General features: G+C 42.7%; 1 protein-coding gene across 11 annotated transcripts in view; it reads left to right on the top strand.

Moving 5' to 3' along the window:
- Positions 1-13,492, top strand: part of magi1b (membrane associated guanylate kinase, WW and PDZ domain containing 1b) — a 141,311-nt gene that overhangs the window by 53,949 nt on the left and 73,870 nt on the right. For all 11 annotated transcript variants that reach the window (XM_063474585.1, XM_063474583.1, XM_063474584.1 and 8 more), the window contains exon 2: positions 4,860-4,976. In XM_063474585.1, the coding sequence (XP_063330655.1) occupies positions 4,860-4,976 (117 nt within the window). The remainder of the gene's footprint in view (positions 1-4,859; positions 4,977-13,492) is intronic.

Below are 13,492 nucleotides of genomic sequence, written 5' to 3'. Positions count from 1 at the left end.
AGGTTCTACCTGCAAGGAGCATCGATAAAAACTGATGATCAATCCAACGGCTGCCGAGGTTTCTCCCTCTGTATCAAAGTGGACAGAAAGATGTACCAACTGGCCTATAAGTGCTATGTTTCCTTGAGCTGTGGCATGAGTACTCGGTCTGTTTTGACATCTTTTTCCTCTTGCCACATCTGAGAAAATTAGAAATGATAGTTTTAGTTTTCTGCAAGTTATTAAGACTAATGTGAGCGGGGAAAAACACTCTCTTATGCGAGTACTTGTCTGGAATTACATGTAGAGCATGTCAAACTTCCATTATGGGATTCTTCCAGTAAAAGTAATCAACTTTAAGTATGTTTGGATTTTGGCCTGAGCCCAGGTCCTGAATGGACAGCCTCAGCTACTTTAAAACTGTGCACACATGTAAGATTAATTTTAGGATCAGCAGCAGGGTTATGTAGCCAACGTGTAGCTGTAGGTTTTTGGATATCGAGCCAGCTTTTTGGGGGCTCCCCCACTATGCAATGCCATTCCTTGTGTAGAGTGTAACGGGTGCGTGACTCCTCCCGTTACTAAATCAGCAAAAATCGGTCAAACCTTTCCTTTCTTACTAAGGCTGCCCCGCAAGCAAGGAGGGTCGAGTTTCAATGAAGTTTGCTTTTTCCATGCTGTGAATACAGATGTCAACTGCCAGCGGAGGGTCTAGCTGGTGCCATGGCTGGCTATGCATGTCTGAGCAGGGACTTGGCTGGCTGATCACAGCCGAGGGGTGCCGGGCTGGGTTCAGTGGGGGGAGATGCCTGGAAAGTAGAGGGGCTTTCCACATTTCAGCTATGTCTAAAAACTCTTTTGATGTTTTGCCTGGCTTACTCTGATGTTCACGTTCTGTGTGACAGACCCTGCCTCTCTCTGTCTTGTATAAAAACCCTTCTCGCTCACCTCCCTTCTGTTGTAGATCGCACGTCTCCGGTTAGAAAATCTCGCTTGTTTCAGTGGGATTATGGAAAATCTATAACAGGTGGGCTTTGTTTTAAGGATACGTCTTTTCTAATTATGTGTTTGCAGTATGATTTGGGTGGGTGGCCTCTGGGCTAAATGGTCTCTGAATTCTAGTCTGCTGCCTGCCTGCTCTTTGTTCCATCATGGCAGGTTCATAGAGTTTGGTGATGTTTTTGTGTTAATAACTGAATTACAGGTAAAATCCTCAGGGCATCAGAAGTAAAACTATCTGAAATTAAAGCTCAAAACTAAAACTGAAAGACTTTTAAGATGTTCATTTTACATACAGAAACGGCACTATTTGCCATCACAGCCAGAGTGCTGTGTCATTATATAGATGGTACCAGAACAGCACTTTGGTAGCAGTTAATGGTTTTAATGTATACTTGGCACTCTTTTTAAGGAGCTGACTAGCTGTCTTTAAGGTTTAAGGAGGGGTGATCATGAGAGGTATCATGTACACTATCCACTCAATAACAGTGGATTTATTTTTTTTTTTTTTTACTACCGTTTGATCAACCAAAACATATTTGGAGGCAAAAGACTCAAAAGAATCTCACGTTGTTGGATCACTTAAGGATAGTGGTTTTAAAGTACTCAGCTGGGAAGGGAAAAGCAATAGGAAATGTGGTCGAATGGTATTTGACCTCATACCAGAAACAACAGAGTACATCGTGTAGCTGCAGAAAGAGGTTCATTTGACTCCCGAACCTCATGCATACTTGGTCCCAGCAGACATCTAAGCACCGGCCAAGGAAAAGCTAGTGGTCACTCATCCTTCACTTCTTGTAGAACATTGTTCAAGATGGTGTGCTTTTATTTGGCTTGCATTTAAAGTATGCAAGTAATAGTACGACAGTGTGGATGAAGATCGGGGGTTTGGCTATACTTTCTGGTCCTTTCTGGTGGACCTTAAGACTAACTTGTCACTTATGGTTTAAATGTCAGGAGAATTCGTAATATCCAACTACAATAGAAGAAAAGAATAATTTAACCAGTGATGAGGAGCTTGTGCTCGACAGTGTGAAAAGATGTAGATATTATCAGCATCTCCTTCAGCCAGGCTGTACTGTTAGCTAGCTGTATGTTTCTTTTGGCTGCCAAATGCAGACTTTAGATAAAAAATAGTTTGTGGGCCTTGTGATTTCTGAAAAGAGACTGCTTCAGAGTTTTTGTTTTTCCCTTATTTTGTATTTGCCTTGAGTTCTACAAGGCAAGTAACATCTAAGTTGACTTGATTTGCTTCTCACATCTGGATCTTGTGTCTTGAACAAATCCTAATTGTATTTTTATTTTGCTTTGTTTTATTGTTTTCCTTTTTACATTTCTCTGTATTTATTGTTCATATGCTTTTGTCATTTTAAATACTCGACATTCTTTTTGATTTTAAATGAAAGTCAAGAGCAGATGTGCCAGATGAAATATATTAGGACTTGATTTTTGGCATAGAGTCTCACTTTAATATAGAGCTCTAGCAGGTAATTTCAGTTTTAAGGAAAAAAGGCTTAAGCAGCTTCCTTGTAATGGTGAGTTTTAGTACCAACCTGGTCTATGCAGGTAGTTGAAATTGGGTCAGACTTTTCCCTAAATGCTTACTGTTAAAAGCCATGTTTTGACACCAGGTGGGGATCAGTGGATAGCCTTAATTGTCAGCTCTGTACAGGAGGAGAAGGATGACAGATAGCGCTATCTACTTAATCAACATGTCCCAATGTAATTATCTTCTTATCATTCACTACTCTGGCAGTCCTTTAGGGTCTTGTTATTCATAGTTTTGTGACTTTGAAGGATGGCTGCTCATTTTTACGAAAGCATCGTTGTTCCATCAAGATAATGGCACACAAAGAGAGAGTTGGGGGAGGACAGACTCAACGTAACTGGATTAGCTCTTATGCAATAGCTCCTTGAGGTGCTGTTGATGGCACACCCATCACCAACCACGTAAAAGGATTGTGCTAGCTTTCTTAAGCCTGTCTGCTTCATCTGAAAGAGTGACTCATCTTTTAATCAGCCAAAATAATGTATAATGATGCACAAAAGCTGCTGCTGAGTTTGATGAGCACTTGGTTTCAAGCCTGATTCATATTAGTGGCTACACCTCTTTATGGCTAAAAATATACTACAATATCGAGTTAACATTACTAGGAAAAACCTAAATTGTACTATGTTGTGCCGTCATTCACTTTGGGTGACCTTTTAGTAATATTACAGGGAGTCCAGTCCGAATTTCACACTGGGTCACACAATCAGTCTGAAGTCTGGCAGTAAGGAGTACCCACGGCTCTCTAGTAATTGTGTACATGAGCACATCAGAGAGCGCATTAGGCTCTCTGTTGGCGTGAGAGTTGGCTTGTGACCTGTTGTGAGGATTACAACTGAGTGATATGTCTGTATGGGACGGTGCCAGGAGCAGCATACCCTCCCAACAGCAAGCTCAGATAGTGATGGAAGGCTTGACCTCTTTTTATAGACAGCTTACGCATCATCGATTAGTAAAACTGATTTATAACGGTTCACGTTTGCAGTGGTCGAAGACCCCAGTTTATTTATACCTGAGTCAATTAAATTTCAATACACGAAGCTGGATTAACTCCTAGTAAGGAACCTTGCGATACAAAGTGTGATCTACAGCCGCTTTTTTTTTAGAAATTAAGAGAAATATTAAATTTGAACTTTTTATTTAAAATAGAAAAATGAAGATGAGAAAAAAACTACAAATTCAGAGGAACAACAGTTAAATGTGTTCTATGCTGACATTTTAATTACCCAACTGCTTCCAAACCACAATTTGATAATTTGCCCATATGTTTCTGCATCTACTTTGTGCTTCTTCATGTATATTGTCATGCATCACAGACAAAATATTTGGTCACAATCAAATAAAAGGCAGACGCACCATACCTGGACCTGTGCATGTTGTGCTTCCATTGTAGGTTCATATAATTAAAAAACAAAAACAATATTTTCTGCTAACCAATGCAGAATGCTCTTCTGTACTTTGGTAACAATCTCAATCATCTTATTAAACACACACACCGGCACGCATGTACACACATATACACACACGTACACACACGTACACACAGTTTCCATGGAAACAGAAACCAGGGCCTTTTATGACTGGTTGTTTGCCCAAGACAACCAAAAATGGTCTCAGCAGCCATGCAAAGATGGGAGATACATCATTTGTATAATGAGTAATGGGACATACACTAATGAAGAAAATAAGATGTTTGTTGTTGCCTGAAGGAGTCTTGTCACGAAATTCGATCATGAAATTGTCATCGAGTATAAATTGAGTATAAAACCCAGTTTTTCAGTCTGTTTGGGTGACGGCAGACATCTCGACTCTTTTTTTCTGTTATGTTCTCAGACTGCATGTGATACGTTTGAACAGGCGTGGAACTGCCACTGACGTGGACAGTATCTGTAATAACCACACACAGGCACAGATTCGGGAGCAAACACACACACATATGGACACTTTCCCCCCATGCTGCCCTTTAGTTGCCTAATGTGTGTCTGAGGTGCAGATGGCTAAACGGTAGGAGGGCTGCTTCTGTGTCAGCCATGGTGCTAGCAGTCTTAGATTTGGCTAGTCCTGGCCTGCTGGAGCGAGAGTCTGCGGCCAGCTACCCCCTCTCAGTGACGATGGCAAGTGTACAATTCACGGCTGTGCACTCGCTCAGCATCAAGCTTTACTGTAGTTTCAGGATAAACCTGTGTTTTTCTTTTCACTGGAGCCAAGCGGTGTGGTCATTTGACGCTCTGCTGTGGATTAACAGTGTCATTTTGGCTCTTGTGATGTTTTTATGTGTGCTGGCCTGCTTTTTACTTCAGTTGTTTTGATACATTTGTGTTCACAATCACAGGAAGCAAGCTGACCAAGGACCTGAAGCAGTATCTGAGCCAGCGCTTCCAGAAGTCCTCGCCTGACCACGAACTGCAGCAGACCATCAGAGACAACCTCTACCGTCACGCCGTGCCTTGTGAGTCCATGACATGTCTTTTGCTAAATCCTTCTTGTGTCTTTCACACTCCGTTCTTTTTAATAAGTATGCATTCAAGAAATGTATGAGACTTGCATCAAAACACATAATTAAAGGAATCATACAAACGCATACATCAAAGACTGTCCAAGTACAGTATACATCTTCAGAAGATTCTAGGGAATGTGACCATCAGTCATTTATCCAGTGCTCTTCCTCTTCCTCACATCAGCAACGATATTCTTAAAGAACATCACTATTGATCAGTCTTATGCACATGATTAACCATTCCTAAATACTCTTTAAGCAGTAGCGTATTACCATTACTAGGGGACAGTGTTGTGTAAGCATCCAAACAAAATCAGAAAACTCTTCGTTTAGGTCATTGCAAACCACCGTCTCACTTCCAGGCTTCATTAGTTTTAGATCCATGTATGAATGAGTTTGCTTGCCTCACACAGACCCTTTACCGCTGTTTCTAATTAAGCCTGATTGTTTGTCTTTAGACCAATATTGGCCGTGCAATTAGCAGGACTGATTGCTTCATATCCTCTTCCTGATAAACCTTATTCATGGCTTCATCTGTTTAATCACACAACGTTTCTGTTCATCCCGCTCTTCTGCCTTCTTTCCAAACTAATCATCGACTAGTTGACACAAAGTTAGGCATGCTGCACGCACCACCCATCCTGTCAAGTAACGTCCAGTTAGATCAAGGGAAAAAATATCTGCCGTTTTCACAATGGAGAGTGTAGTCTATGTAGGGTCAAGTTTGTGAAGACGTTTTACCGCTCATCCAAGAATATTCTTCACTTATTCGCACATTTATGGTGTGTTCCTGAATAAGTTGAAAGTTGGATTTTTCCTGCTCCCAGTAGGAACACCCTCTCAACTCGGATGTCCGACTCAGAAAGTTTGAGCAGCCCAGAGTTAACAGTCCGTGATGGTGGCATTGAACATAAAACTTCTCTGTAATGCCACTGTTGTGTATTTGTGACTCACTAAATAAGCCATACTCAGAGCACTGACCAGGCCATATCCATGAATGTGCTTTTAAGTGCAAAAAACAAGTGTTTTGCTGAACTGGTAGTAATACCTGGATTGCTGTACCTTGTTTTTCGTGTTTTTGGGAACATGCTAACTCAGGAGTGGCGTCACTCCCGAGTTCCAACATCTGAGTTCTGTGGTTTCTGGAATGCAGCGTTAACCCCTAGTGGGGTTTGCGATCTTTGGAGGTGGTCCTGACCTATTGATCATGTGAGTCAATACATAAGCCACGGTGTGAAGAAAGGCGTGTCATTAGCATAACCAGGGGTTAAAGGTGAAACCAATGTAGGGCCTTGCCCCACTCTATCATATTGCCTATTGAGATCCATTTAGGTTAGGTGTGAGTGTTGGAGTTAAAGAACCTGGGAGGAGGTCTTAAGACTGCATTGTAAGTGGCTGATAGCTGGTATCATAAGCCACCACCTCTATTCACCTTTTTGTTTTTTACTTAAGAAGCCTCTTGGATGAGAGATAACATGTCTTCGCAAACCTCAAAAAGTAGAGTTGCCTTCTTTTTACCAGCATATAAGACGATGAATAGCCTAGTAGTATCTCATGACCACTGGATCAATAAAGGCAGTAAATATAGTACCTGTAGCTTCATCAGCATCCCTCTATCACTAACCAGTATCTTCTCTGGTTGGATAATCCAGGAATAGAGGCCTGGTGTCTTTGATGTGTTTTTTCTTAGTGTTGATATAGCAGCAGCTATTTGAAAGCACATTTATTTTCTAATGCCGCATATTTCTCTCATATCTACTGCTTCAAAGTGGAATTAGACATTTGAAGTTTCATTCTTCTCTGCTCCAGGGAAAAAACACCAACACGAATACAGTGTTGGTGCTAATGATGTGGCGTTATTGTATAAACAACATAATAGCATTCTTATAGATAAATGATATTCCTAGAGTAGATTGATGCCTGATGCCAATTTTGACTTAACCTTGAATTGCACATGACTTTGAAAATGGTCCAGTTGGACCAATCAGAGGATAGTGAATCATTATCCTGCTGCTCGAGTTGGAAATCCCTACTTATCGTGGTTACAGAATGCCTGACTTATAATAAGAGAGTGGGAAAGAGCAAAACTGCATAAATGATTGGCTTGTCTGCAAGTGTCTCTACTCAGCATTTTAATATTTGCATCTGTGGTGCAGTGATATAGTGATCTTTAGTAATATCCATCAGTCTCACAATAGCAAAATTACATAATTTCACAATTTCCACAATAAGAACTTTGCTTTTTTTTAGTATAAATTAAAATCCACAGTATACAAATTTCAATTAAAGTGTTCGTCAGCGTTATTCAACAGCTAAATGGTTTCCATGTCCTCACCATATTGGATTTTAAGTTCATTCTTTTGGAACTGGATTTGAAAAGGATCTGCCGAAGGATGAAAATGTTCATGGTTCTTATCAGCTGGCTTTCTTTAATTAGTTTATTCATAGTCTCTCACACAAATTACTATCTGACTTTGTCTGCATTACCTCCACTGCCATATGTCAGCTAGACACTGGTAGATGGTGGGAGGGGCTGGCCGTTTTAATTACGGAGTGGTCCGAGGCACACCAGTAAAAACCTCGCTGCTGTTGGCAGCAAACGGTGCATGAAGGTGTTCTCCGGGCCACATGTTTAATAGGACTCTAAAGTTTTCGTTGTCATGGCTCGTAGTGGAGAGTCCATCTTTTACCAGAATATTGAATTCAGAGATGCTTTGCAACAGCTTAATATTTTCTTTGTGTTATTTGAGGTCATGTTGCATGGGGCAGTGACTAAATGTATCCTTATGCCCATCACAGTCAGAGCAAAAAGCATGTGTGTGTGAAATGGGTGTGTTTGCCTTTGACCTGCAGTTGTGTGAGGTCAGTGGTTATCTTTGTTTATAATGGTCAAATCCTTGATCAAGGCGCTTTCACATGTTCCTGTGCTTGTGTGATTTTTAAGCAAACAGCAGTTGGAGAAACAGAAGGAGAGAGAGGTCTGGTGTAATTTGGCAAAAATTGTATCGCAGCTTAATCAACCTTTCTACACTTTTATAGTCCTCCTGTCACTGTCAGAGCACTATAGGTCAAAATCCATGTATTACCTGTGAGCTGCTTGACATTTAGCTCAGTTCAGTTTTATTTATATAGCACCAAATCACAGCAAAGTCGCCTCAAGGTTCTTTACATTGTAAGGCACACTGTACAATAAATGGAGAGAGGACCGCAGCAATCAGATGGTGGGAAGGAAAAACTCTGTTTTAACAGGAAAGCTCATGGAGGGGCAGCTATCTGCTGCGACTGGTTCAGGGTGAGGGAGACGAGAAAAACGCCAGGATCCAGATTCTTCAGAGCTCCAATGTCAGAACTTGGGAGTGACGTCGTTCCAAAGTCGGTGCATTCTAGAAAAAACATGGAAAAACAGGTTTTGCTTTGGTTCTTGGCAAGGTAAAGAAATGCATTTAAGATTTATTCTGGAAATCGGCAAGAATATCACACACACTGGTTCCCTAAACAACCACTAGCAGCACTTGTACGCAACAATGGAGGGATTCAACAGTATTTTGTAACAGTTTTCGGTGTGTGTTTGCTGTCTGCTGTCCATAGGCCACTTCACTATATCTTAAACTTGAATGTAGCTTTATTAAAAAAAACAAAAGCAGCTGGTGTAAATGTCCTAATGTTCAGTTTCAGAAAAAATGGTTAGACACACTCGCTTCATAGAAAAATGATTGGAGGCTATTTTACCATCCAACCAGCAGTTTTAAAAGTGGAATTGGACTAATTATATAGTTAAGGGGTAAAAACCAGATAAAAATTAACTTTTAACACATGGTTGGAGAAATGACTAACAAGAAGTGCAAGAGAATTTTTTTGTTGTCATTTGTTCATAAACTAGTTTCCTCACTCGCATGTCCAAAAAAGTCAGCTGTCCCTATAACCCTGTTAATATTTGAAGCACAGCACTCCCACCCTCCCCCATTTGCCGAGGCATTTATCTGCTTCCCTTGTGGTCATCCCATCTGTACGTCAAACATTCCCAGTCTCCCATTATCCCCACCGACCCTCCACTCCCTCTATCCTCCTCCTCTTCATTCCTGACCCCCCCAACTCATGACACCACTGCCTCTCGTCCTCCCGCTGCCACTGCTGCTCCCGTTCTCCCTCTGTATCAGTCTTTGTCTTCCTCTTTTCTTTTTTTCCTCCCTGCCAGTTACAACGATCGGAGCAGTAGCAAGAAGAAGACGGTTGCTCTGTGGGTTTAATACCTGATTTTTAAATCTCGCCGTTCTGTGTCGACAAGCCTTGAAAAGGGAGCTCTGATCTCGCCTGCATCAAGGCAAGTAAGCAGTATTGTCTGCTGTAGTTGTTGTGATGCTGATGACTTGGGGATCACTCCTCAAATGGACAGGGTTTGCACAAGTCTGTGTTCACGTGTGTGTGTCTGTCTGTGTGTGTGCGTGTGTGTGATGATGAATTGCGGGACTGGCAGTGCAGACAATTGGACGACCCGTATATAGGCTAAGAGGACGGCTTGGAGGGAGGTGTGGGCTGAAGCCGTGGGGATCGAGATGGGGGTAGGGTGGAGTTTGGGTGTGGGAGGAGGGCAAGAAGGGGGGGGGATGGGCAGAGAGGAGAAAAGAGAGAGGGGATGGAGAGATTGGGGGACAAACACACTCAAATCAGTGTTGATTCTAGCTAGCTAGTCAAGCTAACATAAACATGAATAAGCATTTAGATGTATAACCTGTGGTTGGATCAGAGCTCACTGTCCTGTCCAATACGAGCGGGGTTTCGTCTGTGTCAACAACGGACACACAAGCCACCTCTCTAGTCATGCTTTAAAAAATTGCAGTCAGAGATGCAATCACACAGTGGTACCTCAACAAAGCAAAAGAAATGCACAAAGCTCTGAGAGTGGCGGTGCCCTTTCTAAGTAGCAAACGAAGTCAAGTAAGGCACTACAAGGTAAAAACAAGATCTAGATCTAAACTTGAGGCTATTTTTGTTTTTTCTTCGTCGACTGAGAAGAGGATGCATGTCAGTCAAATAATCCGTGTGTCTGGTATCTGTCACGCACTATGTAAGGGAAGCTTTCCTAAGTGTATTCGAACATTTCTTTTCAACAACAGATCCTTCCTGTTAAACCAGTTCTGTGTTGAATTAAACCTTCTCTCAAAGGCAAGTTTGCCACGCGCTGGACTTCTCCAAACACCTGACACCATGGCCATACTTGAGTGAAACGGTGGCCAAAACAGTATTTGTGTCTGCTCATTTCAAATACAGCTGCAAGGCTTAGCTAACCAGCTGCTGGGTGTAGCTTCAGACATAGGAGCATTGTTGTTGTACAGATTTACTTTCTGTTTTTGCTGACTTTTTTTTTTTTTAAACCACAGGGGTAGGGCTCTAGGTCACAAAACAGCATCTCTGTATTAGTTGGAGCACACTTAAAATGGGGGGTTCCCAGCATGCTGCAGGTAGATGAAGCCAACTGTGCAGGAAACAGTAACTGCCGAATAGGCAAAATGTTTGTTTTTTTTTGTTTTTTTTTTCCGGGGTACAAAACCATTATCAGGATCAAAGGATTGCTGCCATAAAGGGGATTTGTGATAGATGAAGTCCCTTGGAGCATAAGAAGCAGCACACCTTGTAGATTAAATGCTAATATTAGTGCTAAAACTCGCACCAATGCAAGTGTCCAGCAGTGATTTACTTTGTTTTTTTCCTGATGGCAGTTGCTCCTTCATTACATTTTAAAATTAAACTTTTGAGCTCTGCAGTCCATCAACACCACACTCAAAGTAAAGTGAGATTTCCATGCATGCAAATTTTATTGACCTTTGACCCTACTCCATTGTATATCTTTGCACTGCCTTTCCCAGCCCCCTTCCTTAACAACAAAGCACAACATAACAGCTTCTTCCACTTGGAAAGTTTAAATATGTTTTTTCTTGTTTGTCCATATTTCAGCTTGATTCTCACATGAAGGACCTTTGAACTTATTCTTTTGGGATTGTTCTGCAGTTATCCCGGTTGATTAGTTGTGTTATAGTTTGCTTATCTATCTAGCAGACTTGTAACCTCTATAAATATCAGCAGTGTAGGAATCAGGCTATTTAGCTCCTTCTTTTGCGTTTGACATGTAAATTTATGCAGCTTCAGTCTCACTTCAGTCCATACCTCTGTGGCCAGCTCTCATCTCACCTCCTAACTCCACATCTTTATTTGCTGCAAAAGGTTCCTCGTCACATGTCGGTCAAGGATGACTTGCCAGGAACTTGTTCAACAGCCAGAGCAAGCGTACGCGTTTGTGTGTATAAGAACATCAGTGTCCTGAGAGGAGCAGTGAAACGAGGTGTCGTTGGGATCCGACGGGATCTATGAGAACAAGAAAGAATAGGGGTGAATAGCCAAGAGAAGGGGAGGGAGCAGGGGGAAGTGGGCGGGTGCATGATGTGGGTGCCTGCGAGACGGGAAACAGCGGGGCTCAGTCAGCGAGAGAGAGACTGAAGCTCAGCTCAGCGCTGGTGTGTGTGGGTATGAGACGGGAGCGCATTATAAGCCAGTGTGTGGATGCTGCTTAGCTTAGCTCTCGTTAGCTTAGCATCACAAAGCCAAAGCTGGACAGAGGACAGACACACAGGAGAAGGAAGGAGAAGGTGGAAAGGAGAAAGAACTGTGGAGCTGCACTGTTTGTTTTTTGGGTTGTTTCTCTCCCCCCCCTCCTCATTCCTCATCTACACCTGATTGGATTTTTTTTTTTCCTCCTGTCTCCTGTTGACGTGGTGTTGTTCTGTGGACTGTAGTGGAAGGAGCAGAAGCCCCCCCCCCCCCCCCTCAAAGGCTCCCTGATTGAGGTATTTTGATTTGTGTTTTCTTTGCAGAAGAGACACCTAGGGTTGCTGTGATTTAATGGTTGGGGGTTGGGATGGAGAGGCAGGCGATGGGGATGGCTGTGCATCAGGCGTATGAGGAGCAGAGCGAGGGAGACGGAGGCACATCGCTGGCAGTAATGGAGGCTGATGTGTTGTGGTCAAACGGAAGCTGTGTGTGTCTGTGTCTGTCTGTCTCAGGTATGCTCGTGTCTGTGTGTATTTTTGTCTGTGGCCCGACTCGCTGCCCCCGTGTGTGTGTGTGTGTGTGTGTGTCTGTGTGTTTGTGCAAAGTGTCACTTCCTGTTTGTGAATGTACAGTATGTGTGTTTGTGGTGGAAGCTCTTCAGCCCTGTGATGGCTCTGTTAAGGCTGTGTGATCTGTTGACATGTGTGATCACATTGGAAGCCATTGCCTCCAGCAGCAAACTGTCGCCTGTATGTTTGTCTGTCTGGAGCTTCTGGGATGCTATGGTTAGCTTTTGCCTTTCTTTCATCCCCACCCCCCCACCCTTTCTTTTCTTTTTTTTCTTTTTTTTCTTTTTCTTCGATCTCATGTCTGGATGACCCCCTCCCCATCCCCATCCCTCCTCCCACCCCGCCCCTCTAAATGGATCGTTTTAGAGCCTTTCTTTTCCATTTTCATGTTGCTGTAGGTCGTAGCTAGCCCATGGTGCTTTTTTCCTTTATGGGTGGAATAAAAAAGACAAAGGCCGGCTGTGAGTGTGTGCGCGGGGGCATTTTCAGGCAGGTTTCTGCCTGATTTAGCTTCACACTGCACTACTGGCAGTGGATTTTATTAGCTCTTTCCTTTTAACCTGGTCCTCATCTATCTGTATGGGAATCATATGGGGCTGAATGAATTTCTTATAAAGGGAAAGAATGGAGATCATAGCGGGTCAAGAGAAATCCTGCTTTGATCTCATTGTGGTGTGTGTATTTGTATGTTTATGTGTGCGTTGTCTCTTATTTGCATACCTCTTTCAGCCAGCCAGAGTGGCGAAAACTACCTCCCTGACTCAAAGCACTCAATCGCAAATGAAAAGCAACTATAGGTATAGAAAAACCCCAACAAAAATGGCCCCTTTTAATATTTGTTTGCCCATCATCACCACATAAGGGAGATTGTTTGGGGTGTTGGGGCTGTTTGAAATCCTGGACAATGGGCTGCAACTGCTCCTCTCCTCAAACCTAAAAAAAAGCCAAAAAACAAAAAGCAAAATAAAACAAACAAACAAAAAAACGATGTAATGTAACCAGAAACGTGAGGATTGGAAAATGCTGGAATTTGTGGCTTGTGCTTTTGGTTGGATTAACCCTTTACTGAGACAGATGGCCTTATCCCCCTGCCGTGGTGACAAACCCCAGTCAGCTTGTGACCCCTCCTGCATGTGTGTGTGTGTGTGTGTGTGTGTGTGCATTCTTACACCAAAAGGGGAAGAGAAAAAAGAAGGGAAAAAAACACTGGCAGGCTTGCTCTGGCCAAGATGGTGGATGGCTCTGTTTTGGTTTTGGACTATAGCGACAGTCTGCTAACCCCCCACGTGTGTGTGTGTGTGTGTGTGTGTGTGTGTGTGTGTGTGTGCGTGTGTGCTTGTGCATGTGGTTGTGCGT

The sequence above is a fragment of the Pelmatolapia mariae genome, linkage group LG5 (assembly GCF_036321145.2).
Source record: "Pelmatolapia mariae isolate MD_Pm_ZW linkage group LG5, Pm_UMD_F_2, whole genome shotgun sequence".
NCBI classification, from domain to species: Eukaryota; Metazoa; Chordata; class Actinopteri; order Cichliformes; family Cichlidae; genus Pelmatolapia; species Pelmatolapia mariae.
This window is presented reverse-complemented; position numbering and strand designations above follow the sequence as displayed.